Below are 24,179 nucleotides of genomic sequence, written 5' to 3'. Positions count from 1 at the left end.
CCGATCATTTATAGCGTGGCTTGGGACCGCCCAGGCAAGTAGCTCAATTTACAGTATACAGTACAGGCGAGTAAAAGACGCACGCCTTCTGTAGCGCGGTTTTCTAATAAGAACGAAGAGGCGTCGACGAAAGATCAACACATAACTAGTAACACATATACACGCCAACTATAATTTGTCCAAGCCAAGATACATGTGGCTGTTCAATTGACGCAGGTGCCAAAACGCTGCATTTGCTATTTATCTGTCGGACTCTTATGTGTTCATAATGACATGATTTCTGATATCGCTGTATGCTAAGCTCTGTGGCCCACTAAAAACAGCGTCATATGGCCCTGCTGGGACGTGGCCATGGGCGCCCGCACGGAGGGGCAAGGGGGGGGGGGGGCACTTGCCACCCCCTGGAATTTCAAAATGCGATTATTAGTATTATTTGTAAGTGCAATATGTATCACTTATAAAGGTTAAAAATATTATACATTATCCACCACCTCCAGTGGCGTATCCAGGGGGGCGGGAGTTATTACCCACTCTTTTTGTAAGTGATATTATCGTTTTTTGTTCGTTTTTGTCATGGATTAACAAACTGCTAGAAGCGGCGTGCCGCTAATATCCGATGTTGGTGTAACATCGACATTTGTTTAACTGAAGCAGATTCTTAAAAGGAGGTATAATGGTGACTGTCGTTCGCGTTTCAAAGTCTCCACTTTTATATAATGATGGTTGTTAACGCAAAATTATGAAATGGACACAACTTTTTTCCCCTCAACCACAGCTTGTAATTTAGCTGACTTGGCACACTGCTCGGCGCAATTGTTGCGCTAAACGTGGCATGATAACACCCGGGAAAACCGATCTTCGTTTAGTATTGCAGTTGGTGAATGCGTGCTTGTAATTTAGCGCTAGTTCCGTTCATGGAACTTAACTGCGCTGCTGATAGTCGAATTATGTGTGATTCTCCACAATTAATCACTCATATTTCACGCTCTTGGTTTATTTTTTCGCCTGAAGTTAACGATTGTACACTTTGGTTTCGCAGTCAGACTTGGACTTACAATTGATTCGATTGCTCTCTTGTTTTACTTAAAAATAGAAAAATTAGAAAATTCAAGTAACTCTTACTAGTTCACAGGGCCGACAGGAGTAGGGCTTGAGCTACGGAAAAATGCAAAACAAAATCGTGAAATCACATGGTTGACATTTGTTAAAACATTTTTGGTACCATTTTAAGCCAATCTAGAGGGCGTGACCACAAAATGTTTTGTATATGTTGCCCTTTTTGTATATGTTGCCCTCAAAAAAGTCGCCCCCCCTTGCCCTGAAACCGCTCCGGCGTCCCTGCGCGGACCCCAGTTTGAGAACCACTGCTATAGGTAGACCACGCATAATTTAGGTAGACCACACATATGATTATGATTTTCAACCTTTTTTCAGTTTTGTTTACTTCTACCACTGAATTTTAATGATACTTTGGTACTGTACAAATTATTGTAAGATAGTATATGTGTTGCGATTCAATAATCCACTCGGTAAACAGATTAGAGAAAAAATGGTAGGGGTAAAACATTTTGATAGGGTTAAAATATTAGAGGATTAGTAATGTATTTAGGTGGTAGGGTTTGGGATTAGGTAAAAGGTTGCATTAAGTTCGCCGGTCGCATTTCCAATTTAGTAGTAACTATAGACGAAATACCCGGCGTTGCCCAGGTTAACTATAATATTTATCTGTTATTTTAACTGGTTAAAAATGAATTACACCACAATAATCATCATAATGTACGAAGTATACCTGAATTTTGTCTGATTTGACAAAATGAAACAATCCATCATACTGTGGGCTCTTTATCACTATTGCTCATTATGTTGCTACTGCTGGCCTCATGTTATCCCCAATGATTATGGAAGATAAATGTGGTAATCAGAATATACCCAAAAGGTAATGTTACGGATAGCGTAAGAACTTTGTAAGAGGCTTAAATAATGCAACCATATTTTTTGTAATGTCATAACAAATTCGCTTATGCCTTAACGTTTGCACTAGGTGTCACTAAATAGAAATTTCAAAGCATGTGATGATTGTGATGTGTTTCAAATCATGTCATATCTTGTGTCTCATAAAAGGTTAACCTAATGCTTTCCCACAATCAGAGTAACACCCCACAGCCTGTGTGAACGCGGCATTAAAGTAATGGCGTATTTAATTGTGTGACTTATCTGCGTGGCTCTAAAGATTTAATTCTTGGTCTCCGTCAACTCCCATTATTTTTGCATTTGGTTAAAACAGTGTAAAAATGAAAAATTAACGTTAAAAAATCAGTTTTGTGTCTGAAGTAGGCACCTAAAGGAAAGGCGCGAACGCACTCTTACCATTTAATCACTAATCACATGTTACCAGCATTGTATAACCTTATTCCTGAAGCCGCATATTGTTATAGCCGATAATTAAAAAATATATATTTAACTTCAAACCAAATTGCAACGATGTGTATTTTTTTAAAATGGAGCTACTAAACATGCTATTTAACATCAAACAAAATTGCAACGTTGTGTGTTTTTTTAAAATGGAGGTATTAAACAGACAAACTTGGCTAAACACGTCTCGCATATTTTACGTAACAAAAACCCGTGACATATGTCGATCAAAAATTACTAACAAACATAAGAAAGTCGTAGCACCAATTGTTTAAATTTCGCGAAATTTAAGCAAATACGTAATCCTGGTAGGTACCATACTGCAGTGGTCGGCAACTGCCGGTCCGTGAGGAGTTTGTTACCGGTCTGTAGCAGGATTGCCAAAATAAAATTTTGATGTAAACCCAAACTGTAAATAAACACCTTGAAAAAAAAATCAAAAACAATTAAATGTATTTTCATGATTAAAACACATTGACTTTCGTTCGAATATGCTCCATGGTTGATTGGTATGGTCAAAAATCACAATTAGTATCAAGCTCTCGTGGGGTATAAAATAACTATTGTGCTGTGGCCATATAAGTTACATAAATGGATATACAGTTATACACCCTTGTGCATATTAATTGAAACAAAACGAGATTTTTTATTTGTTATAAGCTAAATCACATTTCAAGTTCAGAAAACAGTACGTATCCATATGGCGTACTAGTCATTTTTATTAAATGTTTTACCGTACTGTTATATCAGATGTTATTCGCATATAAAAAAAATTGGTCATTGTCCATGCGCCATGGATCAGGATGACGCAATCATTACATTAGCTGAAATTGCGTCAGATTTCAGAAACGTGGTTATTGTTTCAACTGTGAATTATTTGAGTTCCAACCGTCGTCCGCTATGGACGTGACACCAAGGAAACGTACGAAAATCGTTACGCTGCACGAACACATAAGTAGAACGCAGATCTTAAGACTGTTTATTTATTAAAACAGATAAAACATAAAATCATTTCTTAAAATCTTACAGAAATATATATATTACGCCTATAAGGCATCATCAGTTTCTGTATAAAACAAACATGTAAAAATGCCAATATGGGTGGTTAAAAAGTAAACTATATAAAATTAAAAATAGTAGGTATAGCGTATAGGTCTAAAATCATAAAACACCTGCCGATGTCAGATGCAAAAGCAACAACTAGCGAATGGCATCAAACGACAACGTGACAAAACGGCAAGAAAGAGAAAAGCACGCAACTGATAAGCATGTTATCAAACGGTGTCGCAGAGCTATCATATGACAAGAAATAAAACGGGACAAAAACAAGCCCTGGGCAAAAATTACCTTACGCGTCGTAGTATCATTTTTTGAATATTTATTTCAGCTTTGGTTTTATTAAGCCATTTATCTTCAAAAATATCCAAAAGACTGACTGGCGGCATTTGTACAAATACAACAGAAAAACATTGGTGTAAGTGCGGCTTTCTTTGCAGTGTTGTGGTATGTTGATCTGCATAATGCCGTAAGAGCGCAGCTCGGTCGTTGTTGGCCGAATAATCAAACGTCTTCCAAGTTGCTCGATAAGCATTCCAACGTGTGGAAAACTTGGTTTTAGTTTGACCGACATACTGCTTGTCACACTTCTTGCAGGTGGCCACATAAATGCCGTAATGGCTACACGTCAAATTTTGACGTAGCTGCACACTACCTGTAGGTGTAGTTATAACAATAGTGTGTGGCACCATGCTTTGGTGTTTGCCAAAATTGCCACAAAGAGCACATTTACCACACGGACTCGAAGAACCAATTTTATTGCCAGTCTGCATCCTTGACATACCTTTAAAATTTGTGAGGAAATGTGCCAATGTGGGCGGTCTTTTGTATGCGATGCAGGCAAGGGGCTCCATCGTTTTATCCTTTTGCGTTAACGAAATGCACGATGGAAAACCGGTAGCCCAAACAATGCGATGGTGAGGCTTTGTTTTACCTTTCGGCCCAAAGCGTTCTTTCCAAAACTCTGCGATGTGAAGTATGTCCTCCGTCATTCCCCGATGAAAACCAGAAACGATGCATTTTTGCTTTAACCTGTTAAGGCTGTTTTTATAATCAACATCCAATTCGTTTAAGCGTCGCATGCGAATCGCTTCGCTAAAAACAATAGATTTAAAAACTGATGGTGGGTGATGTGACGAACCATTGAGAAAATGACGCGCGCTTGCCGTCGGTTTAGTATAATCCCTGGTAATAAAACCTTTTGGTGAGCTTTTTGTCATAATATGATTGACATCGAGAAATTCCAAAGCCTTTCCTTCTTCTGCAGTTGACACCTTTCTAAACGTAAGAGAGAGGCCATAATGTTTAAATCTTATTTGAAGAGAACTTTGTATCTGTCTCGTGTCAGTTCCTGAAGATATCCATAGAATTTCGTCTATGTATCTTTTGAAAAAATGGACAGTGGTGATTACATCCTTAAGAGATTGAATGATATAATGGACGGCTATATTGACAACAGAAACAAAATGATTGTCGCCTGTTACAATTCCATTTGTTTGCCTGTAGTAAAAGCCCTTGTACTCCGTAAGTACGCTTGCCAAACAGAATACAACGAGTTGAGTAAGTAAAGTTCTTCCTTTAACACTGAAATTAGTATGTTTGCTTAGGGCTTCGGATAACGCTTGCTTTACCAATTCACGGCGAAGGTTTGGATACAGGCCTGTTACATCTGCAGCAACTAGGTTTACTGGTTGAGTTACTTTTAAATTCGTTTCCCATTCGGCCAGGCTTTGTAAGTAGTGCTTTGTGTCTTGGCAATATTCATCAACTGTAGATTTGCAGTAGTTAACACTTATGGGCTTGAGTACGTATTTTAGAAAAGCGGTGACTCTGGAGGTAGTTATTTGACCTGCTGCTTGTAGAAATCGAGTTGGAATATCAATTGCTTCGACTGTACGTAGTTGTTCTTCCAATAGCTTATGAGTCTTGAATAGTGGGTATGCATAATCTGTGTTAGAAACAGAAAAATATTTAGCGGAAGGTCCAGATATGTGTCTGTAAATTCCATTTTTAAATTTTATACCAACAGTATATGATGTTTTGTGAGAAGTCGCACGCGTGCCCTTTGTATTTAACATGCAAACAAAGTACAATGCTTCGTGATGTTTTTGAAATGGTACGACTAAATAATCGACTATATCACACATCACTTGGGTACTAAACTGCGTCAAACGTGAGAAAAATCCTAATTGAAAAAACAAATGCCTACTGTTAAACTGCTGCAATAAACGCAATATTTTGCGAACTCTGCCAAGTATTGCGTAGTTAAACACGTTTGTTGTACGATGTCCGTGTAGGTTTAACTTGAAAACATTAAAATTTATTTTTCACGCGCGCGCCCGTGGAGAAGCGAGCAAACGACAGGGAGTCGCCGGTCCCTGTTAGGCGACGGCGACGTTGCTCTGCCAGCGACCGACTGGGCGAACATGTTGCCACACACACACTTCACAAATCTCTTTTATTATGTAGATAAATAGTCGAATCAAGTGTGTTAACTCTAACGACTTAATTTTCACAAAAAGCTATCACGTGGATGTTAGTCGAAAAAAAAATGAATAAAAAATCTCTAACTATAGTTAAAGTCATTGGTAAGATGCGACTGGGGAAAATGTTGCGTGAGAAGCGCGAAAAAATTGCGTATATGTGACAAAACTATTTAGAAAATACTGAATTTTATAAGCGTAGAAAGTCGCGGTCTAAAATAAATTTTAAAATGTTGCATACTACACAATCGCAAAGACGATATCGTTTCGCACCAAAGGGTTTCAATTCAATCAATTTTGCTCAAATTGCATCTTGGAAAGGACGTTAGCCTACGGTCACATTGAAAAGCTGAACAGCAATACTTTCCAGAGGCACGATATATTTTACCGTCTATTAATTTAAAGTAGCAAAAAATTATTTAATAGGGTAGGGCCACAAACAACGATGTTGCAGGCTACTTGTGTCTGGTTTGGACCACCCTGGGTAACCCTAATTGTTACGAATTAATTTTTTCAGTAATATTCCATAAAATAACTATTTATTATTTTCGGTGGCTCAAACGAAAGTTGGTGTTATAAACTGCAAATCCTTTATTTCTGATTTACGGTTTGCTAATTTGTTAGAACAGCTACAAATAAAAATAAAGACATTTCGTTTGTTTACTACAGCTGGTTAGTTTCCCTGGAAATAATATGAAGAATTAATTATAGCTCGAATCGTAATACGGCTATAAAATCTTTATTTTTTGAAGGCATTTTACACGATAACGATTGTAAGAAGTTGCAATAAAAGCATAGAACGATTGCAGAACTCCTAACACTTTGTAGTATTTTGAACATGTTTTTATGGTATCGTGATTCGTGACGCCTGACAGTATAAACTTGAATTGAAATAAAATTATGTTTTGAACTAATTCACAGTTGAAGGGTATGGTTATAATGACTTGCTGGTGTTGTAATTACCACAGTTTATTTACTGTATTTAAGGAATTAGCATGGCAACATTGTTTATATAAGTGTGTATGTTTCCAAAGCCTATACTAGCTCAACAAAAATTGGAGCTCTTTAAAATTCAGAATTTACCAAGTTTTTAAGATTACAAGCATAATCACAGGCTCATGAAACTTTTAAAAACTGTATTTTTTAATTAAAATAAAGGTAGTTTTTGTAGTTTTTAAAATTCAAAAAGATTTACTGCTAATATAAATCTCTATGCCACCATGACTGCTGGTGCAATAGCAGTTCCGTCTGTAATGCCTTTGAGGCTTCCAATAGCAGGAAAAAACAAAAATTGTATTGATTCCAACACAAGAATTGAAATTCGTTCAGGTAAGGTTTAAAATTTTACACATTAATGCAACATTTATTTCTTATAAATAGATTGTCGAGCATTTTTATTGTGCAACATTCAATGTATATAAATATATATATATATATATATGAAAGAATTTTTTTATAAGATTTGTATGTAAGAAAAGCATAAGACATTTATTTAAGGTTGAGTTGAGTTACCTGCTCCTTAGGAGTCAGTTTATGGGAAGACTTGCTTTTATGTCATTTAAGAGACTCTTCGCAGAAAGCAATGTACCACCCATAATCTCTATATTAGTTTTTTATATAATTTATCATGGTTAGCAATGAAATCATGTATTAGCTTTTCTCAAGATTGAAAACTTTCAAAATATCTATGTGGGAGATGTCAAGCAGTCTTTGTGCAGCTGTAATACCGTTATTTCTAAAATTTATGCAGCTGTAAATCGATTACTAATGTAAATCTAAACCAAGTATTTAGCATTTGCTGCCTTGTTGCACAGCTGAATGGATTTTCTGTGATTTTCATAAAATGCGTGACTTAAAATGCAAGCAGGTCAAAGTTTTTAAACTGACCCTTTCCTTATAATTAATGCAGAAACCCCACTGACTAAGGTTTACTACACTGTTGACAACACAAGACCAGACCCTGACAAAAAATTAGGAGAAAACACAACCCTGCTCTACAGAGAACCATTTATGCTGAGAGATGGTAAAAGATATGTGAAGGCTCTTGCACGAACAAAGTGAGTTTTGCTTTGGCAATACCGCCATGAGATTGGCACTAAGTTTTATTTGTTAGGTCCCAGTCTGTTTTTTGCATTGTTATTTTAGTATAAAGTTAAGGGTTAAAAGTTTTATGTTAACTCAGTTAATGTATACTTAGATAAAAATTAATTTTGTCTACACTTTTTATTTGAATTAAAATGGTTTGCTTCACTACTTTCAATGTTTATTCTTTTCCTGAAGAGATGGTCGGGAGAGCAATGTTGTGACAAAAGTGTTTAATGTGGAATATGCAGAACCTTTATCAATTTCATCATCAGAGATTTGTGATGTTGACGACTTAGAAAACTTTCAAAGAGAAATGGATCACCGTGAAAAGGTAGTTTTCATTTATTTGTTGTTTTACTGCATTAATGGTATGTGAGTGTGATGTTTATACACAGTATAAGCAAATAGTTGAATACTATATCAATAGTTGTAAAGTCAAATATTTCTTATCGCTGCAAAAATAAAGCAAAAAAGTAATTACTCCATCACAAATTTCTATTTAAGATAAAAGTATAAATTATGTCAAATATAATTGTTTAATAAAAGTTTTGTTACCTTCAATTCATTTCAAACAGCTAATGGCCGTATAAATAGCTATTAAAATATATTTGTAATTTACTTTTATCTTTATCATTTCATGGTAAACATGCTAATTTTTGTAGGAAGGTGCAATTAAGGAACTGGTTGAAATTGTTTTTTATGTAATATAATTTTTTACTTTTGTTGAGTGAAAGAATGAAAAACAAATAATGTATTACTCAATATTATAGAAGTTATGTTGTATAGCAAGATTGGTTGATCTTTTGTGATACACATACTCTTTATAGGTCGAGTCAAAGTTAATGACATCATCAATACTAAGTGGGGGAGGCCCTGTCAAAGGAATGGAAGCATGGAATGATGTACATGACCCTTCATCTTTTCGCAGTAAGTCAAGATTTAGCGTTGATGGACACACATAACTTGCAGTTTATAATAGCCTGACTAATATAGATCCATTCTTTTTTTTTTTTTTTTTTTTTTTTTTCCTTTGTTTATCGTGCACTGTACTAGTCGCATTCAGTGTTATTTACCCTGATGAAGACGACCTGTATAGGACGTCGAAACGTCGGAATAAAAATTACATTTGCCAGAAGAGCTCTACAAACCTGATATTATGCCTGGCAGCAATAGCTTATAATATAGATAGGTTAAAAGAAAAGATAAATTTTTGTACACAATGCTTTGTTGCCAGTGGATCACTAAATAAATTGTTGTTACTATATGGTTCATAGCTTTGCATACAAATATAACAAGTGCTGCATTATTACAATTTATACAATTAAATGAGATTTTTAAGAAAGTTTATTGAAATGTGTGTTTCATCTGCTTAGGTGTTAGATTCATAACAATATAAAGATATACAACACATAACCCTTTTAATTTATTTTTGCAGGTACAAGAATGGATTTTTATTCTCCAGCACAATCGCCAAGGAGTTATTCCAAATCTGTCTCTCCAACAAAAAGGGAGAAACTAGTGAGGTTAGCTCAGCCAATTTGTCCATCAGATTGTTCAATAAATATTTACCATATTTTTTTAAGGTCTAATTTAATCTTCTGTGTTTAATATAGAGCTTATATAGTTTTCATAATTTGCCTTTTTTTTTAAAGATCATGATTAGCATTAATTAAAAAAATATATTTTTAAATTATAATGTGCATTTCACATTTAAAAAAACAAACTAAGTTTTACTTATTTTGGTACAGGTGTGTGCACTGTGATGCACAGCAACCAAGTTCTTCCAGCTCAAGGTTTTGTGTGGAATGTGGAAAACCAATTCCGGTTAATCCAGACCTATACCCAGGAGAATCTGGAACGGTAAATTTCACTTTGACTGATGATGAATTTAGTTTTGAGTTAATTAAGTTAAAAATCTTTTAATTGACTTCATATTGCGTAAAGCCTCCGCTAAGATTGACGATAAATTTATGTACAGATGGGAATGTGCATAAAGTGTCGATCTTATGTTCCGCTTAACCAAACGAAGTGCATTGTCTGTGAGGAACCTATTGGGCCAAAGTTAAGGCCAGTCTCCAGTGTAAGATTGCAGGTTTGTATGACGAAATAAATATACAATTTTTTTTTAGTTTAAGCTACTTCTCATACCTTTTTATTTAATTAGACATTTACCCACCATAACTCATTTTTGAATACCACACACTTAAAATTGGATAAAATTGACATACAATAATATAATATTTCTTTAAACAAATGTCTGATTCTTGTTTTTATCGGTTTAAACTCTTTTAAATTAAGTTTTACTTGTGTATAATTGGACTATAGCTCTATGAAAATAAATCCAAATAATATTTCCATTGAATTCAACCAGGACGAAATAATCTGTGGAAGTTGCGGCTCTCGTAGTCCTTCACATTTAACCCACTGTGCTTCATGTGAGCACCGCTTTCCCGCTCCCATTCATGCTGGTACTAATTCCACACCTCTACCTCGCTTGGATGGAGAGCTTGTGCGTTGTCCGTCTTGCTCGAGGGTTAATAATCCAGATGCCCGCTTTTGCGATTGGTGTGGTGAAAAGGTATGCATATAAGATTTTCTTCACAATTTTTGATAAAAAATTACAACTTGTTGCTACATAAGCTCGCTTTATTTTTAATTATTGTGACGGTCTTTAGGTAATTATACTTGTGTCCAGTTTGTATGGCTTTGTATTTCTTTTTATCACTAAATTGCTGCTTCGTTTACTTTTTAGCCAATCCCAGAGCAGAGCCCAATGGCCTGTTCCCTATGTAAGCACAACAACCGCCCCTACTCCAAGTTCTGCTCCCAGTGCGGCTCCAAGTTTGTCGCCCCAGACCGAATGGACCCCAGGAACCAGGATCTAGGTTCACAGCTCCATCACACCCAGTTTGATAAACTTCCTATGTGGAGCACAATACCTTTACCCACCTTACCAAGATCACCGCCGGGGTAACTAACAAAAGCAGATTAGAAAAAATGAAACAAATGAACAATTTGATTTTAAGCCTAAATTCTGCGAACCAATTAAATGTATTAGGGAACTGTGACATAGAATTTTTTAAACCAAGTTAAACGAAATTCATTTTTATATGTCGTAAACTGGTCAACAACTTGAAGTAGGGTAGTGATTATTATTATTAGATCAGTTGTTCCTAAACTGGTGTCCGCTGACCAATTGGGGTTCATGTAGTGGTTTTCGCGGATGAAAGGTTTGTGGTCATAAACCCAAACCAAAATAGGGTAATTAAATCAAGCCAAGCAAGTGGACCAATATTAATACAGCTCACTACATATTACTTTTGTCATGCTTTTGTTTTCATTTTACAACGGTTCTTATATAGTGTCATTTTTCCTTTTTAAGGTGGTTTATTGCAAGTGCTCGCAAATTATAAAATAAATAATTTAAGGAGCCCCGCCATGCAAAAAAATAAAAAAATACGGGATAAGATAAACACAAACGTTGGCAGCACAGGCACTACCGCAAGCAAAAAATGACAATATTTCCATATCGTGGTGAACCTTAACGTAGAACGTCTAGATGCGCTTACCTACATTTTAATCAATTAACTTTTAGCACGAAGATTGTACGCGCCGCAAAGCCTCCGTGCAGGGAGGTGCAGACACAGACAGTCGGGATGTTCTACCCCGGAGGAAAGAAGGTAAACCAGGAGCAGGAAATGATGCAAGAGCTAATGAACCGAGAGATGAGAATGAGGGACAAGCAACCTCCACTCACTGCAGTCAGCCCCGGAAGAGGTAAAGCCTCAAACAACCTTTATTGGCTTTGTGATTGAAACAAACTAAAACACTTAAAATCCACAATATCTAAAAAAAAATTATGTATAATAAAGTATAGTGCCAAGGTGTTATATTATGATAATTACCAAGAGGCGTTATTCCTTCTAATATAAGTCCTCGTGATTTACAGCGTTGAACAAGAGGGTTTTAATGGCGATCATCATAATAAAAGTGAGAAACTCTTTCTTTAGCCTAATGTAATGTTGCTTTAGGATTCTGGCGAAAGCAGATGGACCATATTTGCGGACATCTGCGAGGATATACGAACAACAACGTAGAGTTTAGATCCGTCATTGGAGAGCCAAGGCTTGGCAAGGTAATACTATTGTCAAGTTTAAGTTGTTTTACCTAAATCAGACACATAGTGTACATTCTGTTTGTTGTCTGGTTAACACTTGGCAACACAAAAACTAATTCTTTCTACTATGATGTTGCTAATTCTGATTTTTGTGTAGATTCTTGGCACAGCTATTGACGAAGGTGAAGAAGAAATTATTCTCAGCGTCACATTCGCTTTAAAAGGTCATACAGAGTTTGGTGATGGCGGGCATCATGGACTACAAAGAGGTATCGCGCTCCACTTGTGCTGCAAAGTTTCAAAGCTAGAAAATTAATCTAAACCTTCCTATCCTTGTTGAATATTGTACTCCCATTCCCCAACTGTTGATAGTGTTAATTTAGTGTTTTACTTTAATTAATACACGGTTAAGCGTTTAAAATATCGCGACAAATGTTTTTTTAAATATTAGTTAAAAAAATCAAAAATGCCGATTGACAAACCTTTGGCTAACAGTAAGGTGATTTTTTTATCACATGAAAAAAACTTCTAAAATAATAAATACCATGACAAAATATGCGAGTGAAAAGAGTTTAGGATAGTTACTTGCAACACGTCAAACGGTAATCGTTTTACAAAAGGTTTTTCAAATCAACCTGAGCCAAAATGATAGTAGTATGTGTCTTTTATAGAACTACACTTCCTACAAAATAACGGTTTAAACTTTTAAAGTAATTTTACGTGTGTTTTTTCTAGATTTGTACACGTCCAAAAAGAAGGTAGCTTTCGGTAGTACAATGGTGGATAATCAACCGGAGGCAGAAAAGAGCGGCAAGAAAACAAAGAAGAAAAGCAAAAAAAAATCTTCACTTGCCCATGAAGAAAAAATGAATGTAAAATAGTTAAACATACAAAAATATTTATAATAACTTTTGCCTAGCTAAGATAGTATCCAACCGTTTTTTAGTTTTATTCTGCGTGTTTGCTCTCTGTAGTAAGGTACGACGGACGCGGTGTATGGTGTATGATTACGTTTCAAATCTACAAACCCAACTCTTCTTTAAAACAGCCCGAGGATCGGTTAATCATCAAGGAACTGGGTCCACGCGGCGAAGGTAGGGCCGACGAAGTAAAGCAGCTAATAAAAGAGGGGGCCGATCCGAACTGCCTTGACCCGGATAAACGAGCGGCCCTGAGCGTGGCGGTGCGGAACAAGCGGCCGAAATGCGTCCGGGCGTTATTGGAGGGTGGCGCGGACGTGAACGTTAGATCCGGACCACAAAGGGACACTGCGCTCCACCAAGCAGTCAAACTGGGCCCCGACGGCAAGGATATCATCAAGATACTGCTCGAGTAAGTTTGTGATTCGTCGAGGAAACTTACGTTGAGTGTATGTCTATTGTCTATATTATTGGTTATGAACAGCGCTACATCGCTAACTAATTTATATACAATTGCTAGCGACTTTGTCCCTTCAAACCTAATTTCCAGATTAACGGTATTTTCGTATTTTATTATTGGTACACCACATTAGGCTGAACTGTTGCAACTAACGTAATTATAGGACTTATCCTCGAAATAAATACTTGATTGGTTTGTGTAGTTTCGATGGTCGGACGGACGTGAAGAACGAACGTGGCCTGAGCGCTTATGACACAGCGGTGCGCGCCGACTACAACACCATCGTCGCATTGTTCAACGAACCGAAGGGAAGTAAAGGGCCAAAGGTTAAGGCAAGATCACCGAAGAAGAAGAAAAAGGTGTCAGATAGCAGCAGCAGTGAAAGTGACAGCGATTTGTTCTAATAACGCTGCTGGTGCTGGATGCTAACTTTTCTGGCGGGTCCGCAATATTTCATTGCTTAAAATGCAAGTTCCTTGTATTATATAGTAGCGATGTAGGATACGTGATTTATTCCGAACGCATACCCGGTATGTTGGGCTATAAAACGACCGTCCAATCCAGAAACTTTTACGGGCATCTCTAATATTCCGGATATTCATTATGTCAATACTGTTTTATTCCCAGTAAAATTTGGTTTGGTTTGTCACTTGTTTTACTGTAGAAATGTTACAGATAAAGCTGTGTAGTTTTATTTTGGTATTTGGAATTGCGCTGCTAAAAAATGCAGCAGTTGTATAACGTTTATATGGATTAAAACGTAGAATTTTTAAATATTTTTACGAGTGGTCTTAATGAAAGTGCTCGGCTCACACAGGACCTTGGGAAAATAGTTTGCGTTTGCAATTTTCGCGGATTGAGATGAGTTTTCCTGGTTGCGGCCTAAACGTTGGTGAGGCTGCGATATTTTAAAAGTGGCCTGGCACGAAAGGCTGTCAGGATAACACGACCGCGTAAGATAATCTGATTTCTGTTTATACCGGATGTATCCTATAAGTTTTACTAAACCTGCCTATTAAAAATAATATAAAAGGAGAACTATCATCAAAAGGCCTAACATAGTTTTGAGGCCGACACGATAAAGCCAAATTAATCGTCCGAATATATCCTAAACTTTTCGGAATAAGACAAAAACATCTAAAACAGCAAGGATAGGGCATTGGACGGTTCAGCGGCGGTCGACCATCCGCCGTTTAGTTTATCCAGTCGTATTTGGGCGCCGTTGTTTTGGCCCTGGACTTAGGAGTGGGCAATGGACGGGGTTAAGGTTAAAAATATTAGACGAACTAAACCTAGTGATGAAGTTAGGGGTGAGGGTTTGGAAATAAATAAAAATAGCTTGTTTAGGGCTAATTTTGGTCGTTTACTTTTTATCCCATAATAATGAGGACGATTGTATTTTTAAATTGGACTATTATATTTTTGACAGAAAAGTCATTTTTTTTCCAAATTTTTAATTGCACGGTAGTTCAAAATTATTTCGAGTCAAAATCGTTTACAAAATTAGCAAAAACTGTACGGTAGTGAGTTTTTGAAATTTTCGTTTAGTTGTATATTTTATCAACTTAGTTTTGAATTATATCCAACAACATTTTAACTGCAAGTAGGCTATTGATTAGTTTAGATCAGCCTTTCTTAACCTGAGGTAAATTTACCCATGGGGGTAATTTTTCACACTTTAAGGGGTAAATTAGCCGTCAATCAAAATATTCACATCAGCTGACGGGACAATAAAAATTGTGCCAGCTGTAGGTATTGTTAGCCTACTTTCCTAGAACTGCCAATTCGAAGCTAGCCCATAGTAGTCTATTGATTTTTTATTGCCTTGTATCGGTAACGTTATTGATACTTTTTTTTAGCTTATTGGCAATATTCTTATCTCATAGCTTCTTTATTGTTACTATTGTTACATCATTTACTGTTTGAATTCATCAGCTTCTTCAGCTGTCACGGCATAGAATTAGGTAGTGTGCTTGCGAGCAGAATGTGTGACTAAGTTTACTTTTTGTGCAGTTTAGGCACAGATAGTTCAGCGATAGCGGCTTTTAAGTGCTTTATTAATTAGTACCGATAACTCTAAGGTTTAGTAGCCTACATCTTTTGAAATTTCAGTGCTGGTTATACATGTGATTGCCTATTTTTTGTCACTGGGTATGGCTTAACTGGCCAAGTTAAATAGCATGTCCCAAAAGAAGAAGTACCTGAAAAATTATTTGAATTTTGGATTTACATATCTTATTGAGAATGGTCTTTAAGTTCTTCAGTGTGTTTTGTTTTCATGGAAACATTTTCAAACAGTATACCATGAAACCTGCTCATTTAAAACAACACCTAGCAAATCCTCATCCAATTATGATAAGCAAAAACTGGCGTTTTTTGAGTCAAAACTGTCCAGTCTGAAATGAAAAAAAACTAGACCAACTGGAATGTTTTGACAACAACTCGTTGCCAAAAAGCAAGGGCAGCCGTCGAATTGATTATACCCAGGGTTACCATCTGCTCAAACCCAAAAATAAGCACGCTACTCAAAAAAAGAGCCCAACTGAAGACCAGGACGAGATCCAGGATTGTTGGGTGAAATCCAAGCTTTTAGGAACAATGTCATGAAATAAAAACTTAAAAACACCTATTTTTGTATGCGCAAAACGTAGCTTAATTGCGGGAAGCACGAAAAAATGCGTTTATTTGCTCGAAATTGGCAAGTTTACCACCCTTATTTAATGCAAGCTTTGTTAACTTTTTTGTGTCAGAGCGCACATGCACACCTTTTAAAAACATGGTGCATGGTAGCATGGAACGCTACCTGGTAGTCAAGTTTAGTTCACTTGACGGAGTTTGGCTTGTGATAAAATAAAAATTTGCTTCTAGCAATATTTGTTGTTGTCTCTGGGCTGATTTCGCAATTACAATAACAGCAATGATCATAGCTCTTTACCTTTCAAATTCATTTGACATTAGAAAGTTCATTTTCATGATTATCACAAAAAACGTGCTCATGCTGACTCATTCTCTTAATAATATTTTGTCAGTAGTGACACACGTAGCCTATGCCTAAACCTAAAATGTCAGTCCTCACGTCAAGCCTAAAGTTTACTTGATTGCTAAAGCAAAAAAAACAGGGAGTCGAACCGTTTGACTTTTCCGGTTTAGGTTCGGTTCGGGTTCAAGGATTTTTTCGGAATCCGGTTTCGGTTCGGACTAATTTAAAAGTTCCGGTTCAGGTTCGAACATTTCAAAACCGGTTCATAAAGTTCCGGTTCAGATACAATATAATATGCGTTAAATCTCAAAATGTGGGTCGATAAATGTAGAGAATAATCTTTAAATTGTAAGTCATTTAATCTAAGTTCCGTGGCTCATTAAAAAAACAGCAACTCAATAGTGAAATGTCTAAAAAATAAAAAATGAACGATTTTTTTATTCAATATTCATATTTTTTTCATAAAATTTCGAACATGGCGTAACTTGACTATGTAAAATAGAAGTTGTGACGTCATGCTGGAGCGAACCGCTTTTGTTTACAGGTTCGGTTAAGGTTCGGGTACTTTCAAATTATTCGGTTCAGTTCCGGTTCGGCTCCTTAAAATCTTATAAAAACCGGTTCAGGTTCGGTTACGGTTCGGACAAAAATTGACCCAAAACCGGTTCATAAAGTTCCGGTTCGACTCCCTGAAAAAAAATCCATTGTTATTATGTAATTTTATGCATTGTTGTTATAATCTGGGTCAAAGAACCTGGCAAATATCCATAAAAAAGTCTCCCACTCCTCAATGTAAAAGATTTGATAAAGAACAGTTTTTGAAACTAAAATAAGACAAACTAAGCACACACCTCTAAAATAAGCACGTTTCTTAGAAATAAGCACAATTGGGTTTTCTTAGACATTGCACCCAAAAATCAGCACAAATCTTAGAAATAAGCACGGTATTGCAACCCTGATTATGCCTGATGTAGGCTAATTTGTTACTTTCGATTTTTAATAGATGAGCATAATTTTATAAGTTGGTGGTAAATGTGGTATTCATCTTTGCTAACAGGGTAAAACATGCTAAAAAGGTTAAGAGGCTTATTTTTAACACGTCTGTTAGAGAGTATACAATTTTAAACAACTTTCCGAAATTACAAACATCGGGTATAAAATTTGTGAAATTATTTCCGATATTTAAAATCCCGCAATTTATAGCACATTTAGTGTTCCTTCCTGGCGCAGATTTCGACACTTTTCAGTGTTGTAATGACTATAAATGTTTTAAATAGCTTTAGTTGACTTTTGGACAAATGACTTGATTTGCACATAAAATAATTTTAATGCTATAAGTTTGCGGTTTTTAATCGAAATATAGAACTTGTTTACTGACATTTCAGGGAAAGTTCTGACGTATGGCAACTCAGCCTTAGAACTCGTTTGTTAAAATAAGCAAAATAAATGTAGGCCAGACTATTTTATGCAATGTGCGAATCGTTTCGTGTGCCCAATTTTTCTATATTAACAGTTTTACTAAAATAAGCTAAGAAACACATGCTTTGCGCTTTTGGCACGAAACCTAAGTCGCCAAATTCTTCTTGAAGTTATTTCGTTTTAATTTGAGTTGCACATGTGCGCACGAATTCAACTACAAAACAGCAAGTTTCTAAAGGTTTAATAACATTATTTTGTGGTGAGATATTTTCAATGGCCCTTAAAAAACTTTTGATACGCTCCTCAATCAATAAAATTTTCTTATCGACCAAAAAAAAAAAAAAAAAATTAGAAAGCACGTAAGAAAATCAGGAAGTCGAACCGGAACTTTATGAACCGGATTTGGGTCATTTTTTTCCGAACCGTAACCGAACCTGAATCGGTTTTTATAAGATTTTAAGGAGCCGAACCGGAACTGAACCGAATAATTTTAAAGTAACTGAACCTTAACCGAACCCGAACCTGTAAATAAAAGCGGTTCGCTCCTGTATGACGTCACAACTTCTATTTTACAGAGTCAAGTTACGCCATGTTCGAAATTTTATGAAAAAATTATGAATATGGAATGAAAACATCGTTGATTTTTTTAGATATTTCAATAATGAGTTACTGTCTTGTTAATAAGTCCCGTAACTTGGATTAGATGACTTAATTACAATTCAAAGATTTTTCTCTACATTTATCGACACACATTTTGAGATTTAACGCAAATTATATTGTATCTGAACCGGAACTTTATGAACCGGTTTTGAAATAACGATGGTCGAACCGGAGCTGAACCGGAACTTTTTAATTCTTCCGAACCGAAACCGGAACTGAACCGAAATCCTTGAACCCCAACCGAACCTGAAAAGTCAAACGTTTTGACTCCCTGAAGAAAATTTAGAAGACACACCTGTCCCTATACTCTGTTTATGACACTGTTTGGTAGCCTACACCTTTCATGAGGGAGCCCAGGGTCGTCCAAGGTAGTATAGAAGCCTATATGCTACACGCGATAAGACATTAGCTTAAATTGCGAACTTGGCGACACATTTAATATAAAAGGAGACTTTATTATAAGCACATGCAAAACATTCTCACGTTGATTGATACAAGGATAGCCTGTACATAGAGAAGTTTTTGGCAAACAACTTGTGACGAGGGCCATTGACCCCATAGATTTGCGCGCTGTATGAAAAACGCGAATATAATATATAAGTTCGCAAAACAACAATTTCAGAAAGTGCGATGGGACACTGCGCCATGCCTCAAAACGGTGAAAAACATACCAAAAAATAGACGGTTATTTGTCACCCCCTGGATCTGAACTTGATGATTTGAAACGGGTTTATGTAATAGTATATCTGAGTTATTGAGTTTATACAGAACGGCAATCAAAACTTACAGCAATAGCGTAAGGTCGATGGTCTCATACTAACGGTCAGCATAATTCATTCTGTCCGTTACATTATGTTAGTTGAGCGACTTGAGCGACTTGAGCCATTTGTCCAGTTCAGTTGCGTTAGTTTTATAAAACTTAGTTTTGAATAATGGCAACAATAATAGACCGTCCACTACGCCAGTACTCTTTAACCTTTTTGGGTTTGGCACCCTGTTTACTTAAAAGGTAAACTGAGGTAAAAATTAGCGGGAGCTCTCTAAGTTTTACACACTCGGTGATAGTTCGATTATGGCTGCAGGCTGCTTGCGAGAACTATTGAATGTCATAAAACAGCATTTTAAACAAACTTGACAAGACCAAATATTAATGGTTCATTAAAAGTTTGTGATGCACCCTTTTAGGGCTGCGGAGTCGGACTCGAGTAAGACCTTGTAAAACTACCCGAGTCCGACATGCGCATGCGCAGCACCAAATTTTAACACCGATATGGCTGCCAGATAGAAATTGTATAGGTGGAATATTTTCCAATCATATTTTGTGAGTGAATGAATTAATTATACGACACCCCTATAAGTAGATTGCTGTATATCAACGTTATTTTAGTTACGTAAATGGGTGAAATAAAGGCTTTAGAGCCGGGCTCGGGACTCGACAAAATCGCACGTTTGACCGGAGTCGGACTCGGGTTATTTTTAACCGACTCCGCAGCCCTGAGACCCTTGTATACCTTTTCGTAGCCTACATCCAATGCATATTTTGGTGCACTGCAGTACGCTACGCCCAAACGTGACGTCATAATGTGCACTATACACAGTTCGTTTATTTTGTTAACGTTTTAGGTTCAAGAGGTGTTACTTTTAATACGAAATCTAAGGCAATAAATCCCTTTAATGTCATTACATTTAACTTTATTGGATAAAGCACGCAGCTAGGTATCATTCGTTGTAAAGCAGAGGTGAATATACAATAAAAAGAACTTAAGTTAACGTTCACAAAAAAGTACAAAGTTCTTTAATTTGATTAACTACATTAAAGGGAATGACGGAATGAACTGGTAAACAATACCTTGTTTTAAAACATTTTTTATTGGCAGCATTCGTCGTAACTGCCAAAGTTATTTTACTAAAAGGCTGTTGCATGTTTTTTTAACAAAAACGAAGTTTGGTAAACTTAGCAGATGGTAAGGACGGCAATCTTCACCCATATTTGAAGTTTTTTATAAGCTACGCATAGTAAAGTTTAAATTATACGTGAACTGCTTTCTCAATTACTTGAGAAGGCGTTGCAACAGAGCGAGCAACTTGCTCAAACATGACGTCATAATTAAAGAAACAAGCAGGCGCAAAACGCGGCGACCTTTGTCTCGTTTTCGATTTATGCTTTGTCATTGCTGGGCGATGTACCTCTGGTAAGGAACACTAACGACCGAGCAAACTGTGATTAACAGCCCAAAATGGGATCGTTTCAAGGGAAAACATACAACACTGCTGAAGAAGCAGAGGCGTTTGTCCAAGAGACAATTGAGCAATATGAAGTTGTGATGTTCACCAAGCGGTTTTCGCCGTACTGCTACAAGGCGAGAAAGGCATTTAAAAGTATAAACGTGGAATGTGTGGAAACATTGTTGTCCGGACGACCCGACTGTCAAATCATCCAAGATGCCTTGCTAAAAATGACAGAGTTTCGCACTGTGCCGAGAGTATTCGTCCACGGAAAATGTATAGGCGGCGGTGACGAAACACAAGCACTTAACAAGAAAAAGGAGCTCGAAAAATTGGTGGCAAACAAAGAACAAGTAGTCGACCAGTGACGCATATTTGACAAGTGTACATTTGTTTACTAACTTTACTTCAATGTTTTATACCGTTAAACTACCTACTTGCACTAATTTTGTTTTTTATGTGTTGAGTGAATAATAAAAACTATAAAACTTTGTCAAAAAATATTGTGTAATTTATCAATCCATTTACTACCAGCACACCTGGTTAAATCACATAAATTAGATGATTTCATAAAATACCTAACAATGCTGTAGTTTATGAAACTTTTGTCCTGCATACTGTGTCTTATGTAATGGAACTGCTGGAAACTATGTCTGCATAATACTTTTTGTTAACTGCCTCATTATTTTTACCACCTTGTCACAATATTCATGCAATAATAGAAAAGCTAAACACTAACCAGCAAGATTCATGTGTTTGTGACATTGAAGCAAAAATAATACCATGCTACCAGGCACGTAGCGTGACCGTTTTAAAGGGGGGTGTCCCGAATTTTCAACTTAGGAAATTCCCCTATTTTCCGTCAGACGATAATGAATAATGACGTCATAAAATAGTGATTGTAATGACGTCATAAAAAAATTGTTATCAGAAACAACTAACGTCCAGGAAATGTGAACCCGTGCGTCGTCAACACTTCTGCCGGCCGAAAAATTAAACCAAAACCGTAAAATATGTGTGATTGATTTTGGAAGAATCATAAACTAGCAGCAGCGCAGTTTCTTAGGTTCCATGTTCGGGACTAGCGTTAAAATACAAGCACGCCTTTCGCCACCTGCAATACTAAACGAAGATCTTTTTTCCCGGTGTTACTATGCCGCAATTAGTGCAACATCTGCGCCGAGAAGTGTGCCAAGTCAGTTAAAATGCAAGCTGCGGTTGAGGGGGAATAAGTTAAGTCAACTGCACACTAAACACGTGGTCTTAGAATAATTTTGCGTTAATTATCATAACTTAAAAAAGGGCGACTTTGAAATGCGCACGACAGTCAACATTATTCCACCTTTTAAGAATCAATTCCTTTGTTAACCAATATCGAACATTAGAGCAGACAGCGAACAGAGAGTGCCTAACTTCTACGTGAAAAAAAATTTCTACGAGAAAAAAAGAAGAAAGACGTTTTGTCTTAGCGTTGTTAATTGGAGAATTCACACTTGATAATATAATCAGCCAACCTCGCAAAATAACGAAAGAGAAAAAATATAATGCGAAATTTTTTTTTACGTTTCGTGTATTCTAGACGCTAAAAACGGAGATTATTAGGAGCTTACGGCAATTCAAAGTCGTCTATTTGACGTTAGAAAATTGCAACACCACTTATTAAAAAGTCCGATTGTCTTATTCACGTCCGATTGTAATTTCAATTGCGTGCGAAACGCTATGTAATTGCGGTGTCAGACAACTGCGTGATGTATCAATAAAAAATTGTTGCACTTCGTTGTCAGCAAAATTAACGATGCTTTTTAGCAAATTCGTTGATATTTGTAGTTTAATTTCGCCGATGCTATGAAGCGTGGCTTTAAAATCGTCCTTTTTGAAGGCTTATTGACGGCAGTTTAGTGAGAAGCTATAGTTCGCCGACGTTTTAATCTATGTTTCAAAATGCGACGGTCAAGCGCTCCTTAAAAAAAAATTGTTTCAAGTCAGAATCGAATAAAAATGCATATAAATTCTTTACAAAATGAAAACTAAAACTGTAAGTCAGTTTTTTAAAATGGTCCTTCAGTTTTTGTGAAATTTATCGTTCAATTTTATCAAAAAAACGTAGTTGTTTATTTATATTTAACGACATTTTAACTGTACTGTATCTTCATTAGAGCAAAATATGGTATACGCCAGGGCTGGGGAGCCGGAGCCGGAGCTGGAGCCCGGAGCCCGGAGCTAAGCATTTTCTCTGGAGCCAGAGCCGGAGCCGGAGCCATTGTTATTATTTTTGTGGAGCTGGAGCCGGAGCCGGAGCCATTTTTTATTATTTTTGTGGAGCTGGAGCCGGAGCCGGAGCCATTTTTATTACTTTTGTGGAGCCGGAGCCGGAGCCCTTTTTATTATTTTTGTGGAGCTGGGGCCATTTTTCAGTTTGTGGTGCTAAAGCTAAGAAATTATATTTTGTTCCATCTCCAACGTTAGTTAGCCAAAAGCAATTTTTAAAACTTGCCATTGAATAATTGACTGGTGGCACCGGAGTTGGAGCCGGAGTCATTGGTGTGTGTTTGATGGCTCCGGAGCTGGAGCCGGAGCCAAAGGATTTGAGTTTTACTACTCCGGAGCTGGAGCCGGAGCCAAAGGATTGAGTTTTGCGACTCCGGAGCTGGAGCCGGAGCCATTTAATAATTGCCCGATGGCTCCGGAGCTGGAGCCGGAGCTAATGCTATTTTACGGTGGCTCCCCAGCTCTGGTATACGCGAGAAGAAATAACCACTGAGGCCCCTCTGATTTGGACAAATGTATTGAACAGTATTTGCTGTCTTTTTATGTTTGTGATTTGCAATTGCCCATTTCTTATTTCAAAAACTGGGTCTAATTTTTATAATTTGGCATTTTTATAGTTGTTTATCTCTTTGAAATGACAAAAATATCAACTGAGTATTTTCATGAGTTTTGCATTAACCCGGAAAATAACTGATTTGTGTTGAACCGGTAATCAGTTAATCATCAAAAACATGTGATTGACGACTAAAACACTAACGCAGTACGTTAAACAACAATAAGCAAAAAAGGGAAGCAAATACTGTTTAATACATTTGTCCAAATAAAAGATACACAACTATATTAAGCAAACATAGTTACAAGGTATACCTAATGAGTTAAACTAGGCCTGGGTGGTTAATTCTGCCAGCTTGTGTGTACCAAATATTGCTCTGCCTTTAATGAATATATACGGCAGTTAAAATGTCGTTGAAAATAATTCAAAACTTTTTTTTTAGAAAGATTTACCTGAACCACATTTCAAAAATCTGGCTATAGTAATATTTTTGTAAAGAATTTATGTAAAATTAAAGGTATTTTATGTAATTTTTTTGGC

At 36.6% G+C, this 24,179-nt stretch overlaps 3 protein-coding genes across 3 annotated transcripts; 2 read left to right on the top strand and 1 right to left on the bottom strand.

The window, feature by feature from the left end:
• Positions 1–3,755: 3,755 nt before the first annotated feature.
• LOC146140487 (uncharacterized) lies at positions 3,756–5,546 on the bottom strand. The gene has a single exon (XM_083392635.1). The coding sequence runs from the start codon at positions 5,544–5,546 to the stop codon at positions 3,756–3,758; it is 1,791 nt and encodes a 596-aa protein (XP_083248761.1).
• Positions 5,547–7,117: 1,571 nt separating this feature from the next.
• On the top strand, positions 7,118–14,287 carry LOC146140486 (double zinc ribbon and ankyrin repeat-containing protein 1-like). The gene is made up of 15 exons (XM_083391486.1): positions 7,118–7,280; positions 7,861–8,008; positions 8,232–8,367; positions 8,864–8,963; positions 9,472–9,559; positions 9,785–9,896; positions 10,015–10,128; positions 10,408–10,614; positions 10,789–11,006; positions 11,632–11,813; positions 12,068–12,171; positions 12,311–12,422; positions 12,889–13,025; positions 13,202–13,485; positions 13,736–14,287. The coding sequence occupies exons 1-15, from the start codon at positions 7,172–7,174 to the stop codon at positions 13,935–13,937; spliced, it is 2,253 nt and encodes a 750-aa protein (XP_083247612.1). The 5' UTR covers positions 7,118–7,171; the 3' UTR covers positions 13,938–14,287.
• A 6,487-nt stretch (positions 14,288–20,774) lies between these two features.
• LOC146140485 (uncharacterized) lies at positions 20,775–21,759 on the top strand. Its single transcript, XM_083392127.1, has one exon. The coding sequence runs from the start codon at positions 20,830–20,832 to the stop codon at positions 21,184–21,186; it is 357 nt and encodes a 118-aa protein (XP_083248253.1). The 5' UTR covers positions 20,775–20,829; the 3' UTR covers positions 21,187–21,759.
• Positions 21,760–24,179: the final 2,420 nt, after the last annotated feature.

This window comes from Ascidiella aspersa, chromosome 6 (assembly GCF_963924565.1).
Source record: "Ascidiella aspersa chromosome 6, kaAscAspe10.2, whole genome shotgun sequence".
In the NCBI taxonomy this organism is placed as follows: domain Eukaryota; kingdom Metazoa; phylum Chordata; class Ascidiacea; order Phlebobranchia; family Ascidiidae; genus Ascidiella; species Ascidiella aspersa.
Note: the sequence above shows the minus strand (reverse complement) of the source record. Positions and strands in the feature narration are given on the sequence as shown.